The sequence below is a fragment of the Natator depressus genome, chromosome 4 (genome assembly GCF_965152275.1).
Source record: "Natator depressus isolate rNatDep1 chromosome 4, rNatDep2.hap1, whole genome shotgun sequence".
NCBI classification, from domain to species: Eukaryota; Metazoa; Chordata; order Testudines; family Cheloniidae; genus Natator; species Natator depressus.
Window position 1 is genome coordinate 55,045,262 of NC_134237.1, and position 23,846 is coordinate 55,069,107.

A 23,846-nucleotide genomic window follows, 5' to 3' on the forward strand; every position below is an offset into this window, starting at 1 on the left:
AGAGTATTTATATAAACTGAAAAATTTAATTGGGTTTATTTAAGAATCTAAAAAGCCATTGCCTTATTGCCATCTAAATGAGAAAATGTACGCTGCATTGAAAACAAAATCCTAATTCCATAAGGGGCTTTTTAACAATCCTTTGTCAATCATATCTGGTATGCTGATGTTACAGAGTAGGTAGCAGCTATTTATTTTCTGCTGGATAAAATACGTATAGGTTGTAGTTATTGAACTATTATGAAGGTTTAAATTAAAAACTGAATTACTGGTGAGTCTGCATTTTTATTTTTTTAAGTGGTGACCTGTAGCTAGTATAAAAGATACAATAATCTCCTACACTAGCCAGAGACTATGTACAAGTTCAGGCAACCAAGCCTGCAGTATTGTTTTAGATGAACCATACTGATCGCTCTGCACTTCCTTCAGGCCTCCTCTTTCTTGCTGAACGAACTCCAGGGAATGGCATCATGTCAGGCTTTCCAGATGGATTATGTGAAGCCATAGCTCAATGTCATTTTCAATAGCAAGACTCATAATTAAAGGTCAAATAGTCACTTCATCTGCAATCAATCAATAGAAGAAGTACTAATACTAAGTACTAATCAATCATTGGCAAATGCACTAATAAAAGCCATGAATCAAATGTCTGCATGTGTGCGTACTCACATGTACTGTGTATATATGGGGAGAAGGAGAGAAAGAACAAAGTGTGGGGGAATATGTGAGGATACCACATTTATCTTCACTATTTGTAAGTTTATATCCCTAATTCACTAGTTAAATGAAATAGAAATAAATATGGCTTTGTGTGCCAACATGATGTATACTCTTTAGAAAACACTGAAAGGACCATTTATATTAAGAAATATTAATCAGTTTATGATACCGAATGAAAAATATAAGGAACCTAGTCAGTGTAATTCATCCTTATGCCTGCACCTGATCTTTGAGGAAAAATAGGTGCGTCAGCTGTTCAGTATATAAAATAAACCCCGACTTATGGGGACAGCACTTGTCTCAGTGTAGAGTGAGCAATTTTTCATGAATTCAGCAGTGGAAATGGCAGTTGAGCATGCATTGCATGAGAATTAGTTGGTTTCTTAATATGGTGCGGGAGAAATATCTTACAAAAGTCTTCTGGTGCTTCTCCTATTACCACTTCTAAAGCTTTAAAGCTGTCCTCTCTTCCTCCTCTTCTGTTGGTTCCATTCTAAAATCCCCAGGGAATGGACAAGAAACACCTATTGGAGCTTCACATGTCAAGATGAGAAAAACGAATTTCAAGCCCCAAAATAAAGCTACTGTTGTAGGAGGTCATTTATATGTTACCAGTTGCTTAATGGCCATGTCTTGAAGGTAAATGAAAACAACTGCCCAAAATGGGCTTAAAACAAGACCCTGAACTGCAGTGGTTCTCTCAGATACTGTGATGTTGGAGACAGAAGTACGAACATTAGTGCAGTTTTTTTGCATGCTTTACAGTAAATATTCCCTGTAAAATGTGATGGAACAACAACATAGCATGGGCATCTTCTGCCTGTTATGCTCCCACTAAAGTCAAAAGCAAAACTCTCATTGATTTCATTGGGAGCCAGCTTGGGTTTCTGATATAAACAAACAAGGATCTGGTACACTGAACGGTCATTCAGGAACAGTTTATTGTTATACACACACACACACACACACACAACCCCTGTAACGCTGCCAGAGACCAGGAGAGGAACTTGGGATAACTTTACAATAAATGTTAATTGCATAGGTTAAAGATTCCTATTTATGCCACTAGCTTTGGGGGCAATTTTCATAATACTAAAGCTTTGTTAATCCAGATCTTTCTGATAAGCTCCATCCACTTATTTATTTACATAGCTATGCCTTTTTTTTTTGAAGTTCCCTTTGCTGTGGGATCTAGAAACCCGAGCAATAATTAACAGAAACAAAAATGCATACTCTGTCAGAGGCAATGGATAAACAGTAATTGGCAACTGACGGACAATAGGCATGCTTACACACACTGCCCTCAGACTTGCTAACTGTGGGCTCTGGTGAACTGCCAAAAGAACCACTTTCCACAAATGGGAGCGCTCCGTTCAGAATGCCTTGGTTGTGGTCTCTTACAACAAAACTCCAGGAACCATCAACAAGAGCAACGCAACTGATCTTAACAGCAGAGATGTAACAGAGTCAGATGCAATCTCTCAGATAGCTGGGTGCTAGGCTATTCAGAGCTTTAAACAGTAAGCTAGTGCAAACACCCAGAGCACGAGTGTGCTCCCAGTTATCTGCCCACTGGGGAGGTAAACTGCAGCAAGAAATACCAGCTGGAACTTCTGAGTGTTCTTCAAGGGTAACCCCAGTGAAGCAATCTACCCCAAAGCTGACAAAGGCTAACATAACTGTGGCAAAGTTTACACCCAAGAGGAGGGGCTGCAATATTCTGGCCAACCACCCCCACCACCTATCCACTTGCACACCTCTTTGCCTATACTAGCTACATATATTAGTAGAGAGGAATTATGAGTCCTGGAGAAAACAGGTTCCAAAGAGCCCTGAACTTTTAGCTGGCTGCTGTTTTCCCACATCTGTTGCACGTGCACAGAGCACTACAAAGTGCAAGCAAAACCTGACTAATTTAGATGTCTCAGGGAGAGCAGTTACTTTTTATTCAGCAGCTGCTAGGAGCTAGGAACCAGGTAGCTTCAGGGAGAAAATAAAAATATAATGAACGGGGACTGAGTCACAAGCTAGTGGGGAAAAGGCTGGAGAGAAGGAGCACTGATTTCAGTGTATGCCATGTGTGATTCAGGCAGGGCTATATTGGAGGGTTTATAGCATGAGAACAACTAGTGACAAGGGAACACAGATCCGTGATTTTTTCTGGGTGAAAGCAATCCCCTGGAGGCTTCTCATGTTTAAGCACCCACTGTAGTGATTTTATTTGCACAGCAATTATATAAGTGTGTGCAGTCTACACACAAAATCACAGTCTCAAGAAAAAAAATGATAAAATTGCACATTCTTAGCTAGTTGAAATCAATGCCCTTTGTTCTGTCAGGTCACAGTTGTACCCTAGGTCTGCAGGTAACTTGGTCTAATCACACATGTTGTACTGTGCTATACTTATATGAAAGAGAAGTCATATGTACTACAGATTGTCTGAAATTGTACTCAAGGCAATGCAAACTGATTTTATTAAAAATGAATTCAAAGTATCCAGGCAGTTTAAAAGAAATCAAAATAAATACTTTCTGTATATTAAAATGTAACTGTAGAAATGCTACTCAATGGTAAAGATCGTCATTACCATTCCTTCCAATATATCCAACTCCATTTAATAACTGAAGTTTTATCTTTGATAGTTACAGGCTTGAAAAGGTTAATACTCAATTATATATGCTGTACTTTATCAAACAAACATTTTCCAGTTTTGGAAAGAAATAAGAAAACATACAGCCACCAATAGTGCCACTGACTGATCGGCAGAAGAGAACAGGAATAGGAATGGAGCACTTTCATGACACTCTAAACATAACTATTTTAATTATATTTTGTATCTTTCGATCAGACCATGCTTGTTATCACTAAGTAATTTTAAATGACAAATACTTCAATAATGTTTTTGACTAATGAATTGTAATAAATTATACACACAGTCCAAAGATGTTGCAGACTTCAGATAAATACAATTAAGCTGCTAAACTACACAAAAAACAGAACTGTCCTTAGTGATCTATTTTGGAATATGCTAAGCACGGCAAATGCTAAGCAGTTTTGAGCAATATCATCTTTCTGGGGTGACAGTGTAGGAATAACTCAGAACATTATGAGTAATGAACCTCAAACTTTATCAATATTGGATTAGGGTATTGGAACATCACAAGTAGAAAATGAAGTAGCTCCCTCTAAAATAAGAGCAGATTAATGGCACTGCAGTACAACTACTGAACTCCCAGTTGAGAAAACTGTGCTGTCTCCTTTTTAATAAACATTTATTTACCCCGTGCAAAAATGTTATCATTAATATACCAATATCCTTAATATACCAATGTTCGCATGCTTGTCACACTGAAACAACTACTACTTTGATTTAACAAAAAACAACTTTTTCCAACAAAGTGAATTACTGTGATTGCACTGAAAAGCTAAACTTGACCTCTCATAATGACTTACCCAGGGTGAGGGATTTGTGTGTGGAACAAAAAATGATAGCCACGGTGTCTGCTGGTGTGAAACCAGAGTTATTCCTAGAAAAAAAACATTTTAATAATCTCTTTTAGCAAAAATCTGCTTAAAACATCATTGATCAAATGTACAACTTTAAGTATCCACACACATGTTCATAACACTTTGATCAGCTAGACAGAAATAATTCTACCCACAAATGCACAGCAGTGTGTGTGTGGTGGGTTTTTGTTTTATTTATTTAAAAATATTTTTTTCCCTCAGTTGTGGCAAAGTCTCTAATGGATAAATTCCCACAACCTAAATCCACCCAAGGTTACTTCTACGTACATTCTGTATCACATTAGCAGCCAACTCCCCTTTGCAAAAACTGACCAACAGACAGTAAAGAGATATAGGATACATTCTATCTATTGAGAGAGAAGCTGGGCTTGAGGTTTATAGGATAAAATTAAGGCAGGAAGGTCGGAAAAGTGACCAACAGAGGCATACGATTGCCCAGTAGAGGTCATATGTTCAATCCAAATGGGAAATAGCTTTTCCTGAAACTCCAGATATGTATTTATTATACAGTTTAAGTAGCATCCTACTCAAGGTCCTGTAGAAATGGCATTGTGGGGTTCTACAACTGGGTCAGATCCTTGGTCCAGGAAAAGGCCAACATTACAAAAGGCACTTAAAGATGTCCTAAAGGATCATTTAGGATTCCCCTCTCACAGGGTAATACTCTGGTGGCATAAAACTAGCAGAGCTGGCTCTATGCCACGTGCAGCATCCCCCCTAGATAGGGAATGTTTTAGGCGGGGGCATAGCCAGAGTATGCTGCACTCTAGCAATCCCCAATCAGCAGAATGGTGCCTTAGAGCAGGACTGTGGCTGCTCTAACTCGCATCTGTGACACCTGGGCAAATCCACTGCCTTCAATAGAAGTAATTCAGGGGTTCTCAAACTGGGGGGTCAGGACTCATCAGGAGGTTGTGAGGTTATTACATGGGGGGGTCACAAGCTGTCAGTCTCCATCCCAAACCCCGCTTTGCTTCCAGCATTTATAATGGTGTTAAATATATAAACAAGTGTTTTTAATTTATAAGGGGGGGGGGTCATATTCAGAGGCTTGCTATGTGAAAGGGGTCACCAGTACAATAGTTTGAGAACCACTGGAGTAATTAATTGGAACTTGATTAACAATTCAGTAGAAAATGCACAAGAAGGAATAGAATCCAGCTCCTTCTCTCTTAGCTGTGTTGCTTCTGCAATGCTAATGGGGGAGATGCAGCAAAAGCATCATTAGAATGAAGTCACCCCTGTTTTGGAAGCATGCCCTTAAATGTATGCATAAATAAATATACACACTCTATATTGTACGTTTGTTCAAAACATTCTAATCCACTTACCTTGTAGAAAAGAGGAAAGTTAAAAGCATGAAGTTCAGCTGAACAAAAAATACTGAAAGAGAAACAAGTTAAATTTAAGTTTACATGGTAAAAATAAATTTCACCTAAACCACTGTACTGTATGCTGTGTACATACCTTTTCCAGCTGCATAAAGTATGAAAAGATACACATCTGATGCTTAAGGATGGGCCAAAACACTCAAAGAAATTTGATCCAGCCAAGTGCGTGGGCATATAAAGACTTGCAGAAAGGACAATTATTTCTGAAGGAGCAATGGACATCACCGTGTCTGAGGAAGCATTTCTGTAGCAAATGCGATTACTATGGTTATGGCAGCACTTGCAGAAGCACTGCCTCTGAATAAGGTACTTCCTGACATGATGTCTCATTGACAGAGAAGCTGACTGGTGAATGCCATGCATCCATTTCCAGAGTACTGCTTCACAGGAGTGATGACATAGTGCAACCTTCTGACATACTTTAGGTGCCAGATATATCTCTGCTTAACAAATTGCAAAATCACATGTAAGTGTGAATACTGCAGACACAAACATGCCCACACTCTGGTGTATATTGCCCTCTTGATGAAATTTTTGTACTTTCCATAATTGTTAACAGGGGTTAGGAGACTCCTATATATATATGTTTGCATTCCTACTGGAAAAAAGCCAATTCCTGAACCAAGCAGTGCACACAGCCTGAAACCCTCAGCAGTTGTTGAGCATAACAGAACTTTACAGGTGTGGACATATTTGACAGTCCTGAGGGGGACCATCCTCTCAGCTACCTTACTTAATGTCTACATGGCAGCCCAGTCCCCAAGCATGGAATCTGAGACCACATCCCACCCAAATGCTATATAAGAAATGGGGCAATTATGGAAAGGCAACTGACAAGTGGCCTTCCCAGACATCTCAGCACGTGTGGGAATCAGGCTGGCTGTGTGACACTTGAAGAAACTGAATGATGTGTGTGGTCACACAGGCTGATTGAGTGGATCCACCTCAATGTGGGACCGCAGCAACCCCCTGTGGGGAGAATAGGGCAAGTGAGGCATAAGACTAGGATTTCCAGAGATCTTTTAGAAGGAGGAGGGCGCACTTTTACATTTGCTAGAAATCTGGTGCAAACCCCCCCCTCTTGCAAAGCCTGGGTATGTGATGACCATGAAGCTAATGTGTCCCATAGTACAAGGTAAGATAAGGCAACAGTTTGGCCCCAATTTATAACTGGGCAATAGTGTTGGTACTGGGCAATACTGACACATTAAACCAAGACTGAAAGAATCTCTTAACTATCAATGAAATTTTCCATTTATTTTGAGAATTTCCTGAGATGGGCACACTAAAATTTTTGCCTCACATTTCATTTGGTATTTTACTTCATAGGAATCAACCAATTGTTACGGAATTGTAAATCATTTTTCTTTGGCATAAATGCATTAATTTACCATGCACAGAAAATGCATCCTTTCTGTAATAGCTACCTACAAATAAACACCAATGTTGCTATCAATGCTATGTTATATATACTTCACTGAGGCTAGAATATTAACATACAAGTTACCTTTAAACAATAATCTGGAGAATGATAAATATACTTTCCTGTTAAAAATCTCAGACCAAATTTGCCACTGAAATAACACGGCACATAGCCAATGACGCCAACGAAGTAGTACAGACTTTCCTCATTTTTCAATTTTCTAAATATTTTAGAAATAAAGACATGCTTTATCTGTAGCAAATTATAGATCTATAAGTATCAAGGTGTACATTAATGTTTTTGCTAAGGAATTTTAGTTATGCACATTGGAACTGACTAAATATAGAATAGGCAAAAAAATAAATGAAGTTGGATGATTTTCACAATTACAAGAACCACAATGTTGTACAGGAAGTTTTTTATCCTGAATGTGGCAAACAGACTAATCTTTCAAAACACTACTGTAAATGACAAGAAAAGCAATGGAAGCAACTGGACTGCATGAACAGTCCCAAAAAGCAGAGTTTGCAAAGCAGCTTTGCCTGTTTTTCACACCAGTTGTTATGCTGTCTGAGTAACATGAGTGTCTTTTATTCAAAGTTTCTCTTTTACTTTCTTTACATTTTAACAGAGAATTTACGTTTTTTCCCCCTCCATTTGCACAGATTTGTGCATGGAAGTTACACGCACATCATCAGAGGAGAATATTCCTCTTAGCATGCATACCCTTCATCTGAATTCTTTTTGGTTTTATATTTCCTTCTCAGCAATTTTGAAAAAGCTCACTAGAAGTACACTCTTTTTATTTGTTCTCATTTTACAATGTCAGTTGTGCAGTTTACTATCAATTACACAAGCATTTTATCATGTTGAATTGGCAACGAATATTACAAGTAATATTTTACATGTATATAGTGTTTTTCATCTGAAAGTGCTCCACAGATTATCCACCACTGGAAAACAGCCACAGCTGGGTGAACACTGTGGGACGGGGGTGCAAAACCCAGCCTTACAAAAGTAGTGCTATGAGAGCTATAAAATCTACACAAATTAGACAAGAATGTATCTAAAAATCCCACAGCAAACTCAGCTGTTATTACTAAATTCAAACATTATTCCATTAAGTGATGGGCTTTTTATGAATTGAGTGTTTTAAAACACAAAGACAAGATATGTAATTGTTAATTCTCTTATAGGTGTGATCTTTTTCTATTTACTTGGAACAAGTGAAAAATTTTATTTCCTTTTTGTATGTAAGGCGACAGACTATCTGAAGAGCATATACACTTTTGCAACCAAGGATGCAAGATGAAATGTAGTAAATGGCAAAACTTCTATTGACTTCAATGGGGCCAGGATTTCACTCACTGTATCAAGGACACTGTACCAAGGGACGAGGGATAGCTTAGTGGTTTGAGCATTGGCCTGCTAAACCCAGGGTTGTGAGCTCAATCCTTGAGGGGGCCATTTAGGGATCTGGGGCAAAAATTGGGGATTGGTCCTGCTTTGAGCAGGGGGTTGGACTAGATGACCTCCTGAGGTCCCTTCCAACCCTGATATTCTATGACACCTATATACTAAAAGGCGACTCAAGTGCTTTCCTGAAATTCAATGGTTTTAGACTAAACAGGATTTGATCTACAGTGCTGGTATTGGGAGATCCAAGTTACACCCCCCTACACTAATATGGGCTGCTGTATCTGTGGGGAGGAGAGGGGGGAGCAGATTATGCCTATTGGAAAGGCAGGTGATACTGGGAGTTCTGACAGGGGAGGGCAGCTTTTAAGATGCATTCAGGCTCCAGAGGAGCCCTGTCACATAGGAATCTTGAGTCAGTGAACCCCTTTGGAGTCTGGGCCACATGCCTTTCCCAAGCAGTGCTGCCCACTTTTAGGGTTACACTAGCTGCCTACAGCTCCCCTGGTGGAGTGGGACAGTGAGTACTTCGTGCTCTCAGGGCAAATTTCTACTCCCAGGGAGCCTCTGCTAAAGACAGACAGTACAGACCTTAGTCTGCATGAACTATTTAAAATTAATAATTAAATAATATGTGAGGAGGTGATAGGGATCCTGCTGTTTTGGTTCTTAATGATTGTGTAATGTATTTTTAATTGATGGATACCAGGACACTGTTCTCTTAAATATATTACTTAAATCTGATGAATAAAATAAAGAGCACCAAAAATGTACTTTCTAACAAATTACTTCAACCACAAAAAATTTATCATGTAAAAAATCCCAATATTTTCAAGATTTATAATATAGTAAGGAAAGTAAAAACCAGCTTTTTATAAGCTATTAACATAATTTTCTGTCAATAATAGCTCCAACTGGAATCTACACTTTCAGTGAGGAGTGCCAAATCAAAACATGAACTTCCCTTTAATAGCTACAACTTCAACAAGATGGACACTGATATTTGAAAACTTATTACTTTAGAAAGGAAATGCTACTTTGAGCAATCCCAAGTGTATATAATAGCAAGGTTCATACTTTTATTACTGCTGCTGCTTACTTAACATCCTAAAAATATGCAGCCTCTAGGAATTTTTCTTATCTATCTTGCTTGCAAAATGCATTAAAAATACAAAATCTAGCCTCATGGCAGTTAAATGTATTTCCTTCTTTTTTCTTTCCAGTATACGCTGTTCATTGCACACGGGAGACAAATAAGTGATAAAAGGGATAGTTTAAAACCGAACTTACTTATGAACACTATTATAATCAAGCTAAATTTATCAAGGTCAATATTTGGATTGGAGAAAGTGTCACAGAACGTTGTATAGATGATCATCAGGAGCACACAGCTGCTGATAGCACCAAATGGAGGTTTCTTCCTCTCAAGCCAATCCTTGATGTGTCTTCGGACAATCTGTAACACAGAAATCAACAGGTTGCCTCTTTTCAAAGATGCAAGGAGCAAGTTGGGCATCACAAAATGAATCTGACAGCGGAAAGACATAAAGAGAAGAGAATAATTCGGATGACGGCCACAGTGGATTTCAAAGCTTCTCTGCCACACAACTCTTCTTCTGGGGAATTTAACATTTGTAGTGCAACTTCCACTGGGCATCCATAATGAGAGTATATTTTCAAGTACATTCAAATCCATCCTTAATCATGCCAAATGTTCTTTGCTAGCTGTCACTGAGACATGCCCATTAAGCCTCCCCAAAGTTTATCTCCTCTGCTGATACTAATGGATGGATGTAATTATCACAGTCCCCTTTGCATCAACAGACAATTCCAAGTGCAACTTTGGGAATCTTAAAAATCTGACATCTTCAGGAATTTCATGACGGTAGATAATCGAAAGTGATCCATGGAACATTTTAATATTTAAATAGCTAGCGATGCACCAGAAGTTTTTAATTAAATTATAACTCATGCTTGAAAAGCAAAAGTGCATGTGTTGTGGGAGTTTAAATAATTCAAACTCTGAATATCTACTTTTTATAAATCTAAAGACAAATGCAATTTGCATGCTTTTAGAATACCAGAATTAACACATGAAAATGAACAAACCTACAGTGCTTAGTGTAACTTTTCCACTTTCAGGAAATTGAATCTGAAATTGTTTTGCAAGATTTTGTTTTAGAGACAAGTTTAAAAGTGAAAGTAACTTAAACTTTAAAATTTTGTCAAATTGGACTGAGCGTCATTAGAGACAACATATCTATCTGAGCACTTCTTGGTGAACTGCTTTTATTTTTTTGCTTTATTTTATATGGCTTGAAAAACTTTAAAGAATCATACGGCCATGACTTGTGTTAATTTTTCAGCAATCATACTGTATTACCTGATTTCTCATGAGATCTCCCTACATTCTGTGTTGCCACATTCTTTTAGAAATAATGATGCAAAATCACGGGGCTTTGCAATGATAAGGTGCTAAAAGTATTATGTTACCTCCCTATTGCAATACCATTAATAAACATCACCATTAATATGACTTAATAATGACTTAATAATACAGAACATTTTAGAGGTATTCAAGATCAAAATCAATGCAGCAGCACAGGTCCTTTTCACAAGCTAGCTGCCAAATAAAAAATTCTGAAAGTAAACTGCAACCTAGGTTAAAATACTGAGAAAGAAAATGTCTAACAACAAAGACAACACAGAGATTTCTTCAAGCCTTGGCCTACACTAAGATCAGCAGATTCAGACACCAACATCATTGGCCACCTGCACCTCACTGATGGTTTCAGAAGCAGGACAATGAAGTCAACAAAGTGTCTGAGCAGACAGAACTTACAGCCTGGAATGGAGATGTGAAACAATGACATCCAAAAATAAGTGACCTAGACAAGCATATTGATGGAAAGAAGTGGAAAGGACAGAGCTTTGTAGAGGTAAATCCCACTTCTCCATATTAAAGGAAAATTCCTCACAACTGAAAATCTTAAAGGCAGCATCTTGCTAAAGGAAAAAAGGGCAGGGATGTTTGAAAACCAAGTCCCATTGTGGAACATAAAATCGCTCAGCTTTCTTGCAGGCAGAGAGTTCTCACATCCCTTCCTTTTCACAAGAAAATGACTGGCCAAGTAACTTCTCAAACCTTAAAGAAAACACACTCCACACTGCCAAGTATCATAGGATCCCTACAAGAGATGGCAGTGAGGAGATGCTGGTCTTGATCCTGCAACCCTTGCTCCTGCCAGTAACACTGTGGAACCACTTATGAGAATAGGATTGGATCACATGCCAGTAACCATATCAGATGTGAGGGGCTGTGAAGATTTAACTCCAAACCCAAAGAGCAGGACACACACGCCCCAACCCCTAGTGGCTTTGGGGATATTAAATATGCAAACTGCCCACTTAAAAAGATTAAAAAGCACAATGTGAATGTTGATGAAGAATTTACTGAAAAATTAGAAGATAACAAAACAAGCTGTATGGCTTTAGCCCTCATACTACCTCTTGTTAGTGACTTAAAGCCACTAAAAGTTCTGTGAGCTGGTGTCTTTCCCAATTTACTCTAAAACACAGCTCCACACATGAGAACTTTCTAGGGTTCAGTTTTAACAACACAGAAATTAACAATAACACATTTCAATAGAAATCTTTCCTCAGGCTTGACAACTCCTAGGATTTCTCCTTCTAGACTGTTCAGCCCACACCCCAGATCCTCTCTTTAGACAGATACCCCGCATCCCTTATACCCTAATGGTTAAGAGGTAACCTACTTCTGTGAGTCAGGACATATGTTCAGGTGCTGCTCCTTAATATTGGCCAGCAGGAACAGCGCTCAGTGCAATGCCCCATGTAAACACTGCATGCCTATTACAAATTAATACTTTGAAATGGCAGAAGAAATCCATCACATACGTGGAGTTTACATTTTTTTATTCTGATTAGCACTTACTTATAGTTATACCATGTATTTAGTGAGATCTGCTAGTGAAATGCAGCTAGACTCCCTCCCCTTGTCCCTCCCCCCATGTGGAGGACATACAAGTTAATACATGAGTAACTGTCTTATTCAGGAATGATTTATGTGGCCCATTACTGTTTGTTATTAATTGAAGTTAATTATATCTAGTATTTTTTCACACTATATAGAAATGGAGCCTTCCTTGACATTTGTAATATAATAGGAAAAATTTGTACAATAGGTGTCATTAAAAAGTACATATATCTATAACTTTAAGATGTTTAAACCCTAATAAACTGAAAAACTGCAAAAACGGCTGTATAGTCATATAACAAATGTTTTGGAAGTTACATCATCACACAAAGCAGAATGTGCCTTCTATTTATACCCACTGTTCTGGGATTGATTTAATCTTTTAAAGAAGATAGTTTTAACCTTATATCCTCCTTTAAACCTTCTAAAATGCCTCGACTTTAACCCCTCAGCTGAGAGTATGAGTCATTATTCCCTTGTGCCTTACCAAACAATATTGGATCATTGTTAGCCCCAAATCCAGTACCTGATTTTTCCTCTCACTCACTTTCTCTCTCTTTTAAATTTAGGATTCCTAATTCTCCGTTTTGTCTTAGTAGAGCCATTATTTAATAAACATAATAAACAAATAGCACCATAACTTTATATTACATTTTGTGTGTTCTTTGCCTTCAAAAGCTCTCTCTTCAAAGTGAAGCATTAAAAAAAAATACTGCATAACAGTCCAATAATCTCACCACACCTTCCCTTACAAGGTGATGGTAACAAGGCCAGGAAGAGAAACAAATACTGGGGATTACATGAATGAAGGAACCAAGTTCAGAGAGGGAGAAGATAATAAACTGGATTTGTAAGGAGTGTAGGGACCAAAAAGGGGAGCAGATGGCAATGAGTGTATATATGCAGCACAGCACACACAAAATGGGGTCTAGACCCTTTCCCCATTATTTTAGTATTTTTGTTTGCAACTTGAATCCACATAGATGGGCCCTTACTTCAGTGCAGAGTTCCATTCATTTCAATGGGACCCGGAGCAGGTCTCTTTATAGGGTCAGAATCTTTGTCTTTATAGCAGGTTTTTGTGTTAATTCCTGTATATTACTATGAGGGTCACAGCCTTGCCCACCCTCAGGACTGTATACCAATTCACTCATATTCTTGCAGCCTGCGGAATTTTAAAAAATGTCAGTTGAGTCACTTGTCCTTTATTAGAGAGCTCAAATTCTGATTGAATGTCCTGTCCTAAAAATGGATGAAGAGAAATACTAACTGCTTCCTTCTTTTAATTTGAGGAGAAAATGTTTACCAGGCTCTGGCTTTTTTCTTTTTTTATCTTCATCTTACTGGATAATATAAAAGTGATTTAAAGTGTGTGAATCAATTTACTTTCATGCATTAGCTCTCACTCAGAAACTCTCTCAAAGTAAACCAAGATTCTATTTTCCATCTAGATGGGCCCTATGGAACACACTTTAAAAATTACCTACTAACATTGAGTAATTTAAAACTGCTATTTTCATAAAATTAGAAAGCAACACATTCAACAACAACATATACAAATACTCCTATGACACTTTATGGTTAAGTGTATATTTGTTGTTACTTTGTTTGCATTTCTGTGGCGAATTTGTTCTGTTACTTATTGAAGGTAAGTGTCATAAGAAAGTGAATCATGGCTGGAATCCTGTTAATCTGTCATCTTAATTTTCTGCAACTGCTTTTCAGTAGTGTTGATTTCCCAGAACATCACTCCTTATTCCTGCAACTCACCTGAAGTTTGATTATAAAAAGTAAGGCCACTTCCATGTGGATTTAATTACAAATATAATCTATTTGATAAAGTGTTCCTTTAGATGAAAGTTTCTCTAACCTTTGGTTTATTTTTCATTTTAAACCACATTTAAATTAGATTACATTTAATTTAATTTATGTTTTTCAACCCATATGTTTTGTACCTCTCTTCACTAATTCCCGTATACCACTTCCTTAACATTATAGATTGTTCTTTAAAAGTATTCATAGGAAAAATTTTACTGCTAAGATTTCTATTTTCTGGTTCCTTTGGCAGCTCATGTATCAATACAGCATCCTTTTAAAATTTTGTTTACAAATACAAGTTCTAAATGTTGGCAAAACTCCTGTTGAATAGTCTGAACAAGGATGCAGAAGACAGATCCAAAATCCTCCACTTGTAGAATATCACAGATCTTTTCGGTTGACTAGATTCCATGAAATATTACAGCACTTACACAACTAACCTCATTCGATAGATTTGGGGAAAAGAACTGCTGGAATCATAACATGAATTTTAGCTTTAGTTAAGATCTGTTTAAAATGAAGTGCCCACTTTACGCCGGCAGACAAATCACCGATGGGGCAACTGGAGAATGCATGAATGATAATGTACAGACATGCTTTTTATTATTTATTCATAGAAAACAGTGGGTTTTGGTGTGCTGTTTTGAAAAATGTTCAAACTAGTAGAATATAATGAAAGCACAGTGAAAATTCTATTTCATTAACATTTAATCATAAATCACTCTAATATAAAAACATAAAATAAAAGTCTGTCATAAGCACTTAGGTGTAAAGAAAGGAGAAGATCTGCAGAATGTGGAAAGGAAATATTGCAGCAGCAGTTGTTGTTTCTGTTTTCTGTCACTTTTGGAAGAAAAAAAAAGGAACAAAGAAACAATGATCTTTGGCCAAACTCCCCAGTCTGAAAGACGAGATGAAACTGCTTAGGGATTGATCTAAACTCTACTTGGCTGTGTAAAAGTATTTACCGCCTACTGTAATGAAGGCAAAAATTACCCTAACACGTCAATGTAGCTCATGAATAGCAACCTTCAATAATGAGATCAAATGCAGTATAACACTATGCTATATTGACCAGAATATATAAGAACTTCAAGACACTATAACATATATATAAATAAATATTATCTCTAACAATATAACAGATCTCATATAGCAGGTGTTCTCTAATCCCCTATCTGTGCACGCAATAGGGGGCACAAATCTCAGGTTGTTATAAATTATTGATCTTCAAGACCAATAAAATAAACCATGTTAGACTAATATTGCCAATTAATTATGACACACACATACGGTAGAGAGCTGTGAACTACTGACCATGTTTGTCATAGCTCCCATGTGACCAATGTGAACTTCATTGGAAGATCCAATCTCTCATGGACGATTTCATTAAAATATTGCCAAAATATAACTAGCATGGCCCAGTTTTCCAGTTATCAGTACTTCACACCTTAATATGAGGCTTGCCAAACCTGTATGCTCAATGTTATTTGCTTAACATCAGGAACATAATACAACTTTAATAGATTTTGAAAATACAGCCTCAATTACTATTATTTAAAACAAGTAGCTATTTAGTGAGCCTCTTGTTTGTTAACCCATGTACATTGTGGCCCACACTTTCAAAAGGCTTCCAATTTGTGCACTTAAGACTGCACAGTGCACCAAATGGTCATCTGTGACTATTTTTCACTGCCTTCACTGCCCACAGTTATGCATTCCTTTGACCTCCAGACTGGATTACAGTAATTTTTCATTTGAAAACACACTTGAAAGTTATAGTACAGTTAATGCATTATAAGGGTGCTTGATTAGTTAGCATTAGAGCTGGCCAGAAACTAGAATTCCTGTTCCACAGGAAATTCCAAAATTAAAAAAAAAAAGTTTCTAAACAGAACGAAAAATGAAATGTCAAAATCTCCTACCCTACAGGAATTCCAAAATGTTATTTACAAAAAGTCAACATGACATTTCATTTTGACCTTTTCAAAACATTTCCAATGCTTCCCTGCTAGGCAAGGAGTCAGGCAACACAGGGATCCTGTAAGCACCAATTCAGGGGCAGACCACCTGAAGCCCTGGGAGCATGTCTACAGCAGCAAGCCTCCCAGCCAAGGCTGACAGATTCGGTTTAGTGAAGCTCATGCTAGTGCTTTAAAAATAGCTGTCTGGACAGTGCCTTGAATCATAGGACTGGAAGGGACCTCGAAAGGTCATCTAGCCCAGTCCCCTGCACTTAAGGCAGGACTATATTATCTAGACCAGTGCTTCTCAAGCTATCTGATGTGGGGGACTGGCAATTTTTTTCCCAATGTGTGCACAGACCAGCAGCCGATGGCTCGCGGACCGGCACCAGTCCATGGACCACCACTTTGAATAGCACTGATCTAGACCATCCCTGACATTGTCTAACTTGCTCTTAAAAGTCTCCAATGATGGAGATTCCACAACCTCCCTAGACAATTTATTCCAGTACTCAACCACCCTGACAGTTAGGAAGTTTTTCCTAATGTTCAACCTAAACCTCCCTTGCAGCAATTTAAGCCCATTGCTTCTTGTCCTATCCTTAGAGGTTAAGAACAATAATTTTTCTCCCTCCTCCTTGTAAAAACCTTTTATGTACTTGAAAACTGTTATGTCCCCTCTCAGTCTTCTCTTTTCTAGACTAAACAAACCCAATTTTTTCAGTCTTCCCTCATAGGTCATGTTTTCTAGACCTTTAATCATTTTTGTCGCCCTTCTCTGGACTTTCTCCAATTTGTCTACATCTTTCCTGAAATGTGGCGCCCAGAACTGGACACAATACTCCAGATGAGGCTAATCAGCATGGAGTAGAGCAGAAGAATTACTTCTTGTGTTTCACTTACAACACTCCTGCTAATACATCCCAAAATGATGTTTGGTTTTTTTGCAACAGTGTCAACTGTTGACTCATATTTAGCTTAAGGTCCACTATGACCCCCAGATCCCTTTCCGCAGTACTCCTTCCTAAGGCAGTCATTTCCCATTTTGTATGTGTGCAACTGATTGTTCCTTCCTAAGTGGAGTACTTTGCATTTGTCCTTATTGAATTTTATCCTGTTTACTTCAGACCATTTCTCCAGTTTGTCTGGATCATTTTGAATTTTAATCCTATCCTTCAAAGCACTTGCAACCCCTCCCAGGTTGGTATCATCCGCAAACTTTATAAGTGTACTCTCTATGCCATTATCTAAATCATCGATGAAGATATTGAACAGAACCAGACCCAGAACTGATTCCAGCGGGACCCCACTCGTTATGCCCTTCCAGCATGACTGGGAACCACTGATAACTACTCTTTGGGAACGGTTTTCCAATCAGTTTTGCACCCACCTTATAATAGCTCCATCTAGGTTGCATTTCCCTAGTTTGTTTATGAGAAGGTCATGCGAGACAGTATCAAAAGCTTTACTAAAATTGCAGCTCAGGCTAGGACTCGGGCGCTGAAGCCTAAGGAGAAGCCTAAGCTGCAACTTCAAGGTGCTGTCTACACTGCTATTTTTATAGTGCTGGCATGAGCCCTGCTAACCTGAGTCTCTCAACTCAGTCTGGGAACTTTCTTCTACGAGCTGTGTAGACATACTCTGGGCTGCTGAGGGGGAAGGAGTTTCAAAGCCCAGCAGGAAAGCTGGCAGGTTTAGGCTGGTTTCCAGCAGAAACCTGCCTGGCAGGCAGTTCCATTGCAAACAAACCTGGTGAAATAGTCACACTCTCACACAACATTTCAATGTTGATGAACCAGCATTTTCCAATGGAAGAATGCTCCATTGGAAAATTTCTGACGCACTCCACTTAGCACTGATTTCCTATTGATTTCTGTGTGCAATTGAAGGTGTTGGAATTGAGCTATAAAATCTTACTAAATATGTTTTTTTTTGGTCCTAAGACTGCCTCTCTCCCTACGCACTCTCTCAGTTAACATCAGTTACTAAAGCTGCTAACAGTCCTCAGTCTGAATATTTTAGGGCTAAAGATAGGGCATTCCCAATGGAAAGCCTTCATCTATGGAACTTGCTCCCCTCTTTGGTCTGACAAAACCTTGATTAATTGATATTGGGGTATGTCATCTCACGTGGGAGTTGGTTTCTTGTAATACAATGCATCTTTCCTGAGTAATATTTGTGCACGGATCAAAGTATTTTTGAAATTTTTTGCAATCCTCTAAGGACTCTTACCAAAATATCTCTGGGCCTGCCACATGTAGCGCTGTGGAGGATTTCACTCTATTTAGTTTTGCTGAAATATCACTTGCTTCCAAGCACACTGGAATATTGCAATCCCCTCTTTCAATTTTCTGCCTGGGTCCCTGCAGGACTGAAGGATACATGAAATTTTGCTTGCTCCATTTTTATCAAAGATTTAGTTTAGTTCCAACATGCAATAAAGGTGTGACACAGAAATGCTGGTAAGAGGTTTCTCTTTATGGCCCCAACTCAAAAAAGCATTTATGCATCTCCTTGACTCAAAAGCAGTCTAATAGACTTCAATGGTTTGATTCTCATGCTTGAAGTTAAGTATGTGCTCATATACTTCCCTGAATTGGGGCCTACTTCCTTTCCTCAATATGTGATATGGTCAGAGTTACAAAAAGTTATACCTGTGTCACATGGCAGGGGATCAGTATTCGAGTCCGGTGGCTATTGTCACCATAGAAGTCCTAGTGGGTCTTAACTTCTTCTATCAAACAAGAATACTTTCCAAGAACCTTTTAAGGTGTACTATATGCTAGCCTTAAAATTCAGTAAAATGATTTACTATTATAGGTGTTTACATGGCAACTTACTGTGCAGAAAGCCAGGGTGTGAATCTATAGTACACCAGCTTGCCACGCAGCAATGACCCACGTGGACACTGCTACAGTACACTTTAAACCCTGTAGTATGACCTGGCATACTACACTTTCAAGCAGTAACACATGAAGCCGTACTCTGGGACTTTTGCTTTGCTATAGCAGTGTCCACATGGGATGTTACTGTGTTACTGCTTCTTGGGCAGTAACTGGCCATGTAGACAAGCCCTTATAGTTAAGGTTGCACAACCCTTTCCATTATAAGGCCATGTTTTCATTTGCTTTTATTATTGCCAAACTTTAACTGTTTGGGTTGATACAGGCCACATGTCTGCCTCAGGCTGAATTTTTTGGAAAACTTTAACCAAAATGGTCAAGCCATTTCTGAGACTGAAATTAGGGAAAACTGTGTTATTCTGACCCTGTTAATTATTTTATTTATTTATACATACATACCACTGTTTCATAGAGATGTTCTAGTCGTGCCTCCATACTTTAGAGTAGGACCTTGAAACTTGGCAGGAGGGATGCCCTGGTGTCTGAGGGTGTGCCTGGTGCTGTCTCAATGAAAGTCTGCTCAAATATGACCAAGTTATAAGTCTATGAAAAAAATCACACCTTGCATCTGCTCAGCAGAGGTTTGTTGGAGGCTGTAAATGTTATTCTCCAAAGATTCCATCGGCATGCTCCTTTCACACACAGCTCCTGCATGCTGACTGGATTACACATGCACCACCCACACAGCAACTGAGCATGCTCCATCCCTGGGCTGTAAAAGCTGAACAGCATTTTCCCCATAGTTGCTCCTCGCAGCTGCTAGAACATGCTGTGGCGCTGTGCACCAGAAGTGAGAGGTAGGGAGACCATCTCTCGTGCTTTCAGTGACCTCCCCTCTCCCAACTAGAACATTGTCATAAATATAAAGGGAAGGGTAAACACCTTTAAAATCCCTCCTGGCCAGAGGAAAAACCCTTTCACCTGTAAAGGGTTAAGAAGCTAGAATAACCTCGCTGGCACCTGACCAAAATGACCAATGAGGAGACAAGATACTTTCAAAAGCTGGGAGGAGGGAGAAAAACAAAGGGTCTGGGTCTGTCTGTGTGATGCTTTTGCCGGGGACAGAACAGGAATGGAGTCTTAGAACTTAGTAAGTAATCTAGCTAGATATGCGTTCGATTATGATTTCTTTAAATGGCTGAGAAATTAAGTTGTGCTGAATAGAATGAATATTCCTGTCTGTGTGTCTTTTTGTAACTTAAGGTTTTGCCTAGAGGGATTCTCTATATTTTGAATCTAATTACCCTGTAAGATATTTACCATCCAGATTTTACAGAGGTGATTCTTTTTACTGTTTCTTCTATTAAAATGTTTCTTTTCAAGAACTGAATGCTTTTTTCATTGTTCTAAGATCCAAGGATTTGGGTCTGTGGTCACCTATGCAAATTGGTGAGGATTTTTACCAAACCTTCCCCAGGAAGTGGGGTGCAAGGGTTGGGAGGATTTTGGGGGGAAAGACGTTTCCAAACAACATTTTCCCAGTAAACCCAGATAAACATTTGGTGGTGGCAGTGGAAGTCCCAGGGCAAAGGGTAAAATAGTTTGTACCTTGGGGAAGTTTTAACCTAAGCTGGTAAAAGTAAGCTTAGGAGGTTTTCATGCAGGTCCCCACATCTGTACCCTAGAGTTCAGAGTGGGGAAGGAACCTTGACAAACATGAAGAAGAAAGAGGAAGCAGCCTTATTCAAATGCAAAGGGATGTGGTGTAGAGGGTGGTGGTGATGGAACAGGAGCCAAAATAAAGACAGGGACTGGAGCTGAGAAGCTTAGGGGCAGAAGGGTCTATAATCACTACAGCACGTTCCCCTCCCAAACCTGAAACTGGCCCCAGGATTCCTGAGTCTCAACATCCCTGTGATCTCTAGAAAATAGCTGTGCATTCCCGTGGCAAAGTGTCTCTCTCATCCCCCGATCCTGAGTAACTCAGCTTTGCGGTGCCCACTGTTGCGTGGTGCCCCAGGCAACTGCTCTGCTTGCTACCCCTTAATGCTGGCCCTGGCTTTTATATGAAGAAAAACAGTTGTTGCACAGGTGGGCCGTGGAGTTTTTATAGCGTGTGGGTGGGCTTCAGGAAGCAAAAGGTTGAGAATTCCCTGACATAGAAGATAACTGCCTACTATTGCCACTAGATAATTAGTTAGCTCAAGTGGAAGAACTCTGTGTTGAGGATCTAAGGGTCTGAACCCTGATGATGACCCATGTGGGGGGTCAGCAATATGGTCCCACATGATGGGATTTTCTTTTCTTTTCTTTCTTTTTTCTTTTTTTTCAGTTTGCCTTTTTGAAAAAATAGGAAATTACATTAAATATCCATTAAAAGGAAGTTAAGGTTGCAAAGACCAAGCCCTCAAAAGTTAGAAGATGCCAGTGCACAGGATGCACAGTGTTCAGGAAATGAATCAGAATTATGTGGCATATAAGGCTGTTTTCTGTCGGACCCCTGTCCATGTGTATTGCTGAAGTTGGAAAGTTTATTGTGAAAGAGGCAGGGGATTGCAGGAAAAGAAAAGATAGTCTCATGTTTAAGGCAGTTGAATACCACCCTGGAGAACTGGATTCTCTCTGCTTCTGCCACAGATTCCCATGAGATGCTGGGCAAGTTACTTGTATCGAACTTTTCACAGGTAAGCAGTTGTTGCATGTTGTTTTTTGGGTGTCCAGCATGAGGCACCGTTGGCCTGATTTGCAAAAGGACTGAGTGTTCAGAACTGCAACTGAAGTCAATGGGAGTTGTGCTTTGAATGCATAAAGTGCTATAAAATGGTAAGTATTCTGAAAAATCGGCCTGTAGGTATCTCAATTTGGGTACTCAAAAATCTGTGTGCCTCAGTTCACAATCTGTAAAATGGAGATAAAACCTCCCTATTGCACAGGACTTTTTAAAGATTCATTAATGTTTGTGAAGCGCTCAGATACTACAGTGACAAGTGTAATACAAAAGCTCAGGAGGAAATTAATTCTGTGTTCAGTGCAAGGTTAAATTGCATGCTATAAATAAGGCAGGGGCCACACACTGAATGATGAGGCTAAAATGAAATATTGAACAGCTGCTCATTCACCGAGCCATCCATCCTGTGCTCAGAATGAGGCAGAGGTTCTGTGGGAAAAAAACAGTATGTGATCACATAATTAAAGACTGTAATATAATGTGCATTCAGAAGAGTGCGGGCAGCCTTAATTCTGGCATTTTCTAACTTTTGATGGCCTGACTTTACCACCTTCAAGTTCTTTTAACACAGGATTTTTTAATTAACATAATTAGCAGTAGCCATTACACAGGAAGAATTTTTTCCATCATCCAGGTAAAGGGCATATGACAAAAGAACTAGAGAGTGTTCTCAAAGCTCATTTTGCATTGGCTGCAAGTTTCTCAATCTGGACTGCTATTTTCCCCCATTTTATATTCACAAATTCTCTTCTTGATACGCAGTAGTGTATGTCTGCGGCAGTGAGGGTCAGATGCTCAATCTCAACAAAGATCAACGTGGCTCCAGGGAGCACTGTAGTATCTTCTCTATGATCTTAGACTCCACCATCCTGAGGCTGTGTCCTATGTGGCAGCATACTGTGTTGACAGTTTATCTTTAAGACAGCCCTCTTTATCTTATTCTTTTTTTAACAAAAAGTATATTTAAAAGACATACCTGTCCAATAATAAGAGGAACGACAACAGTCATAAATAGCTGTGAGAATATAGATGTAAAAGGCACAGAGGAGGATGATCCAAGCTACAAAATAAAAATACATTGTTAATATTGAACCTTTCCTTCACATCTGTTTTGAGCTCAGCAAAAGATCTGCAATATTTACTTATATCGACTGATGTCCTGATGTATAATTTTACTTATGTGTACATACCTACTTACACACACGTGTGTAACTGTTAAGCCCAATTAATATACGTGATGTTCCACAAGTTACAAAATTAAGGACAGTCTCTGCCAGAAGAGTCTATAATCTAAAGCCCCAATTCTGCCAATATTTATCTACATACGAAAATTAATCTAGAATAAGGTAGGGTATGAATTTAAAGTGGATTAACTATGCCTGAATAACTCCATGTGTAGATGCTCTTATTCATGAATAAGAGTGCCTTATTCCGTATTGGTTTAATCCACTTCCACAGTGGATTAGCCAATTCGGAATAAGGCATTCTTATTTTGGAATGAAAACATCCACACATGGACTTAACCAGGAATAGCTATTCTGGAATAACTCTCTGTGTAACTCCCCAGTGTTTCCTTCTACACCAGCCTATTTGGATGTGGCGCAGCGGCCCCCGCTGTGGCACATACTGGGTATGCATGAGCTCATGTGCTGCTGCTCCATCTGTGACCTCACATGGGACTGCAGTATCAGGGAGAATCTTGCCTGGACATTTTCCGAAGGAGAAATTTCATCCTTTTTGCACATGAACCTCTCAACCTCCAATTTTAAGCAAATGTGAACAGAGAAGTAGAGCCCTGGTTCCTTGCAGAAATTCCATTGCAGATTAACCAAAATCTCATCACACAATACACAGCCTCCGGGGTGGATTTGCTCTTCTAATGATCCCTGTAACAACTTTTGAAGCATTAAAAGGTTAATAAGTTTTCAAACCCTATTTTGACACCACTTTTGGGCTGGAGAGTTAAAAGCATTAACGACTGTATGTTCAAATAAGCTTTTTCAAGTGAAAATGAAGAT

The 23,846-nt window shown here is 38.9% G+C and overlaps 1 protein-coding gene across 1 annotated transcript in view; it reads right to left on the reverse strand.

Moving 5' to 3' along the window:
* Positions 1-23,846, reverse strand: part of SLC10A7 (solute carrier family 10 member 7) — a 190,515-nt gene that overhangs the window by 25,291 nt on the left and 141,378 nt on the right. Inside the window, exons 7-10 of the mRNA XM_074950960.1 lie at positions 22,805-22,888; positions 9,769-9,934; positions 5,580-5,631; positions 4,174-4,247 (exon numbers count right to left, since the gene is read on the reverse strand). Coding sequence (XP_074807061.1) covers positions 4,174-4,247; positions 5,580-5,631; positions 9,769-9,934; positions 22,805-22,888 — 376 coding nt within the window. The remainder of the gene's footprint in view (positions 1-4,173; positions 4,248-5,579; positions 5,632-9,768; positions 9,935-22,804; positions 22,889-23,846) is intronic.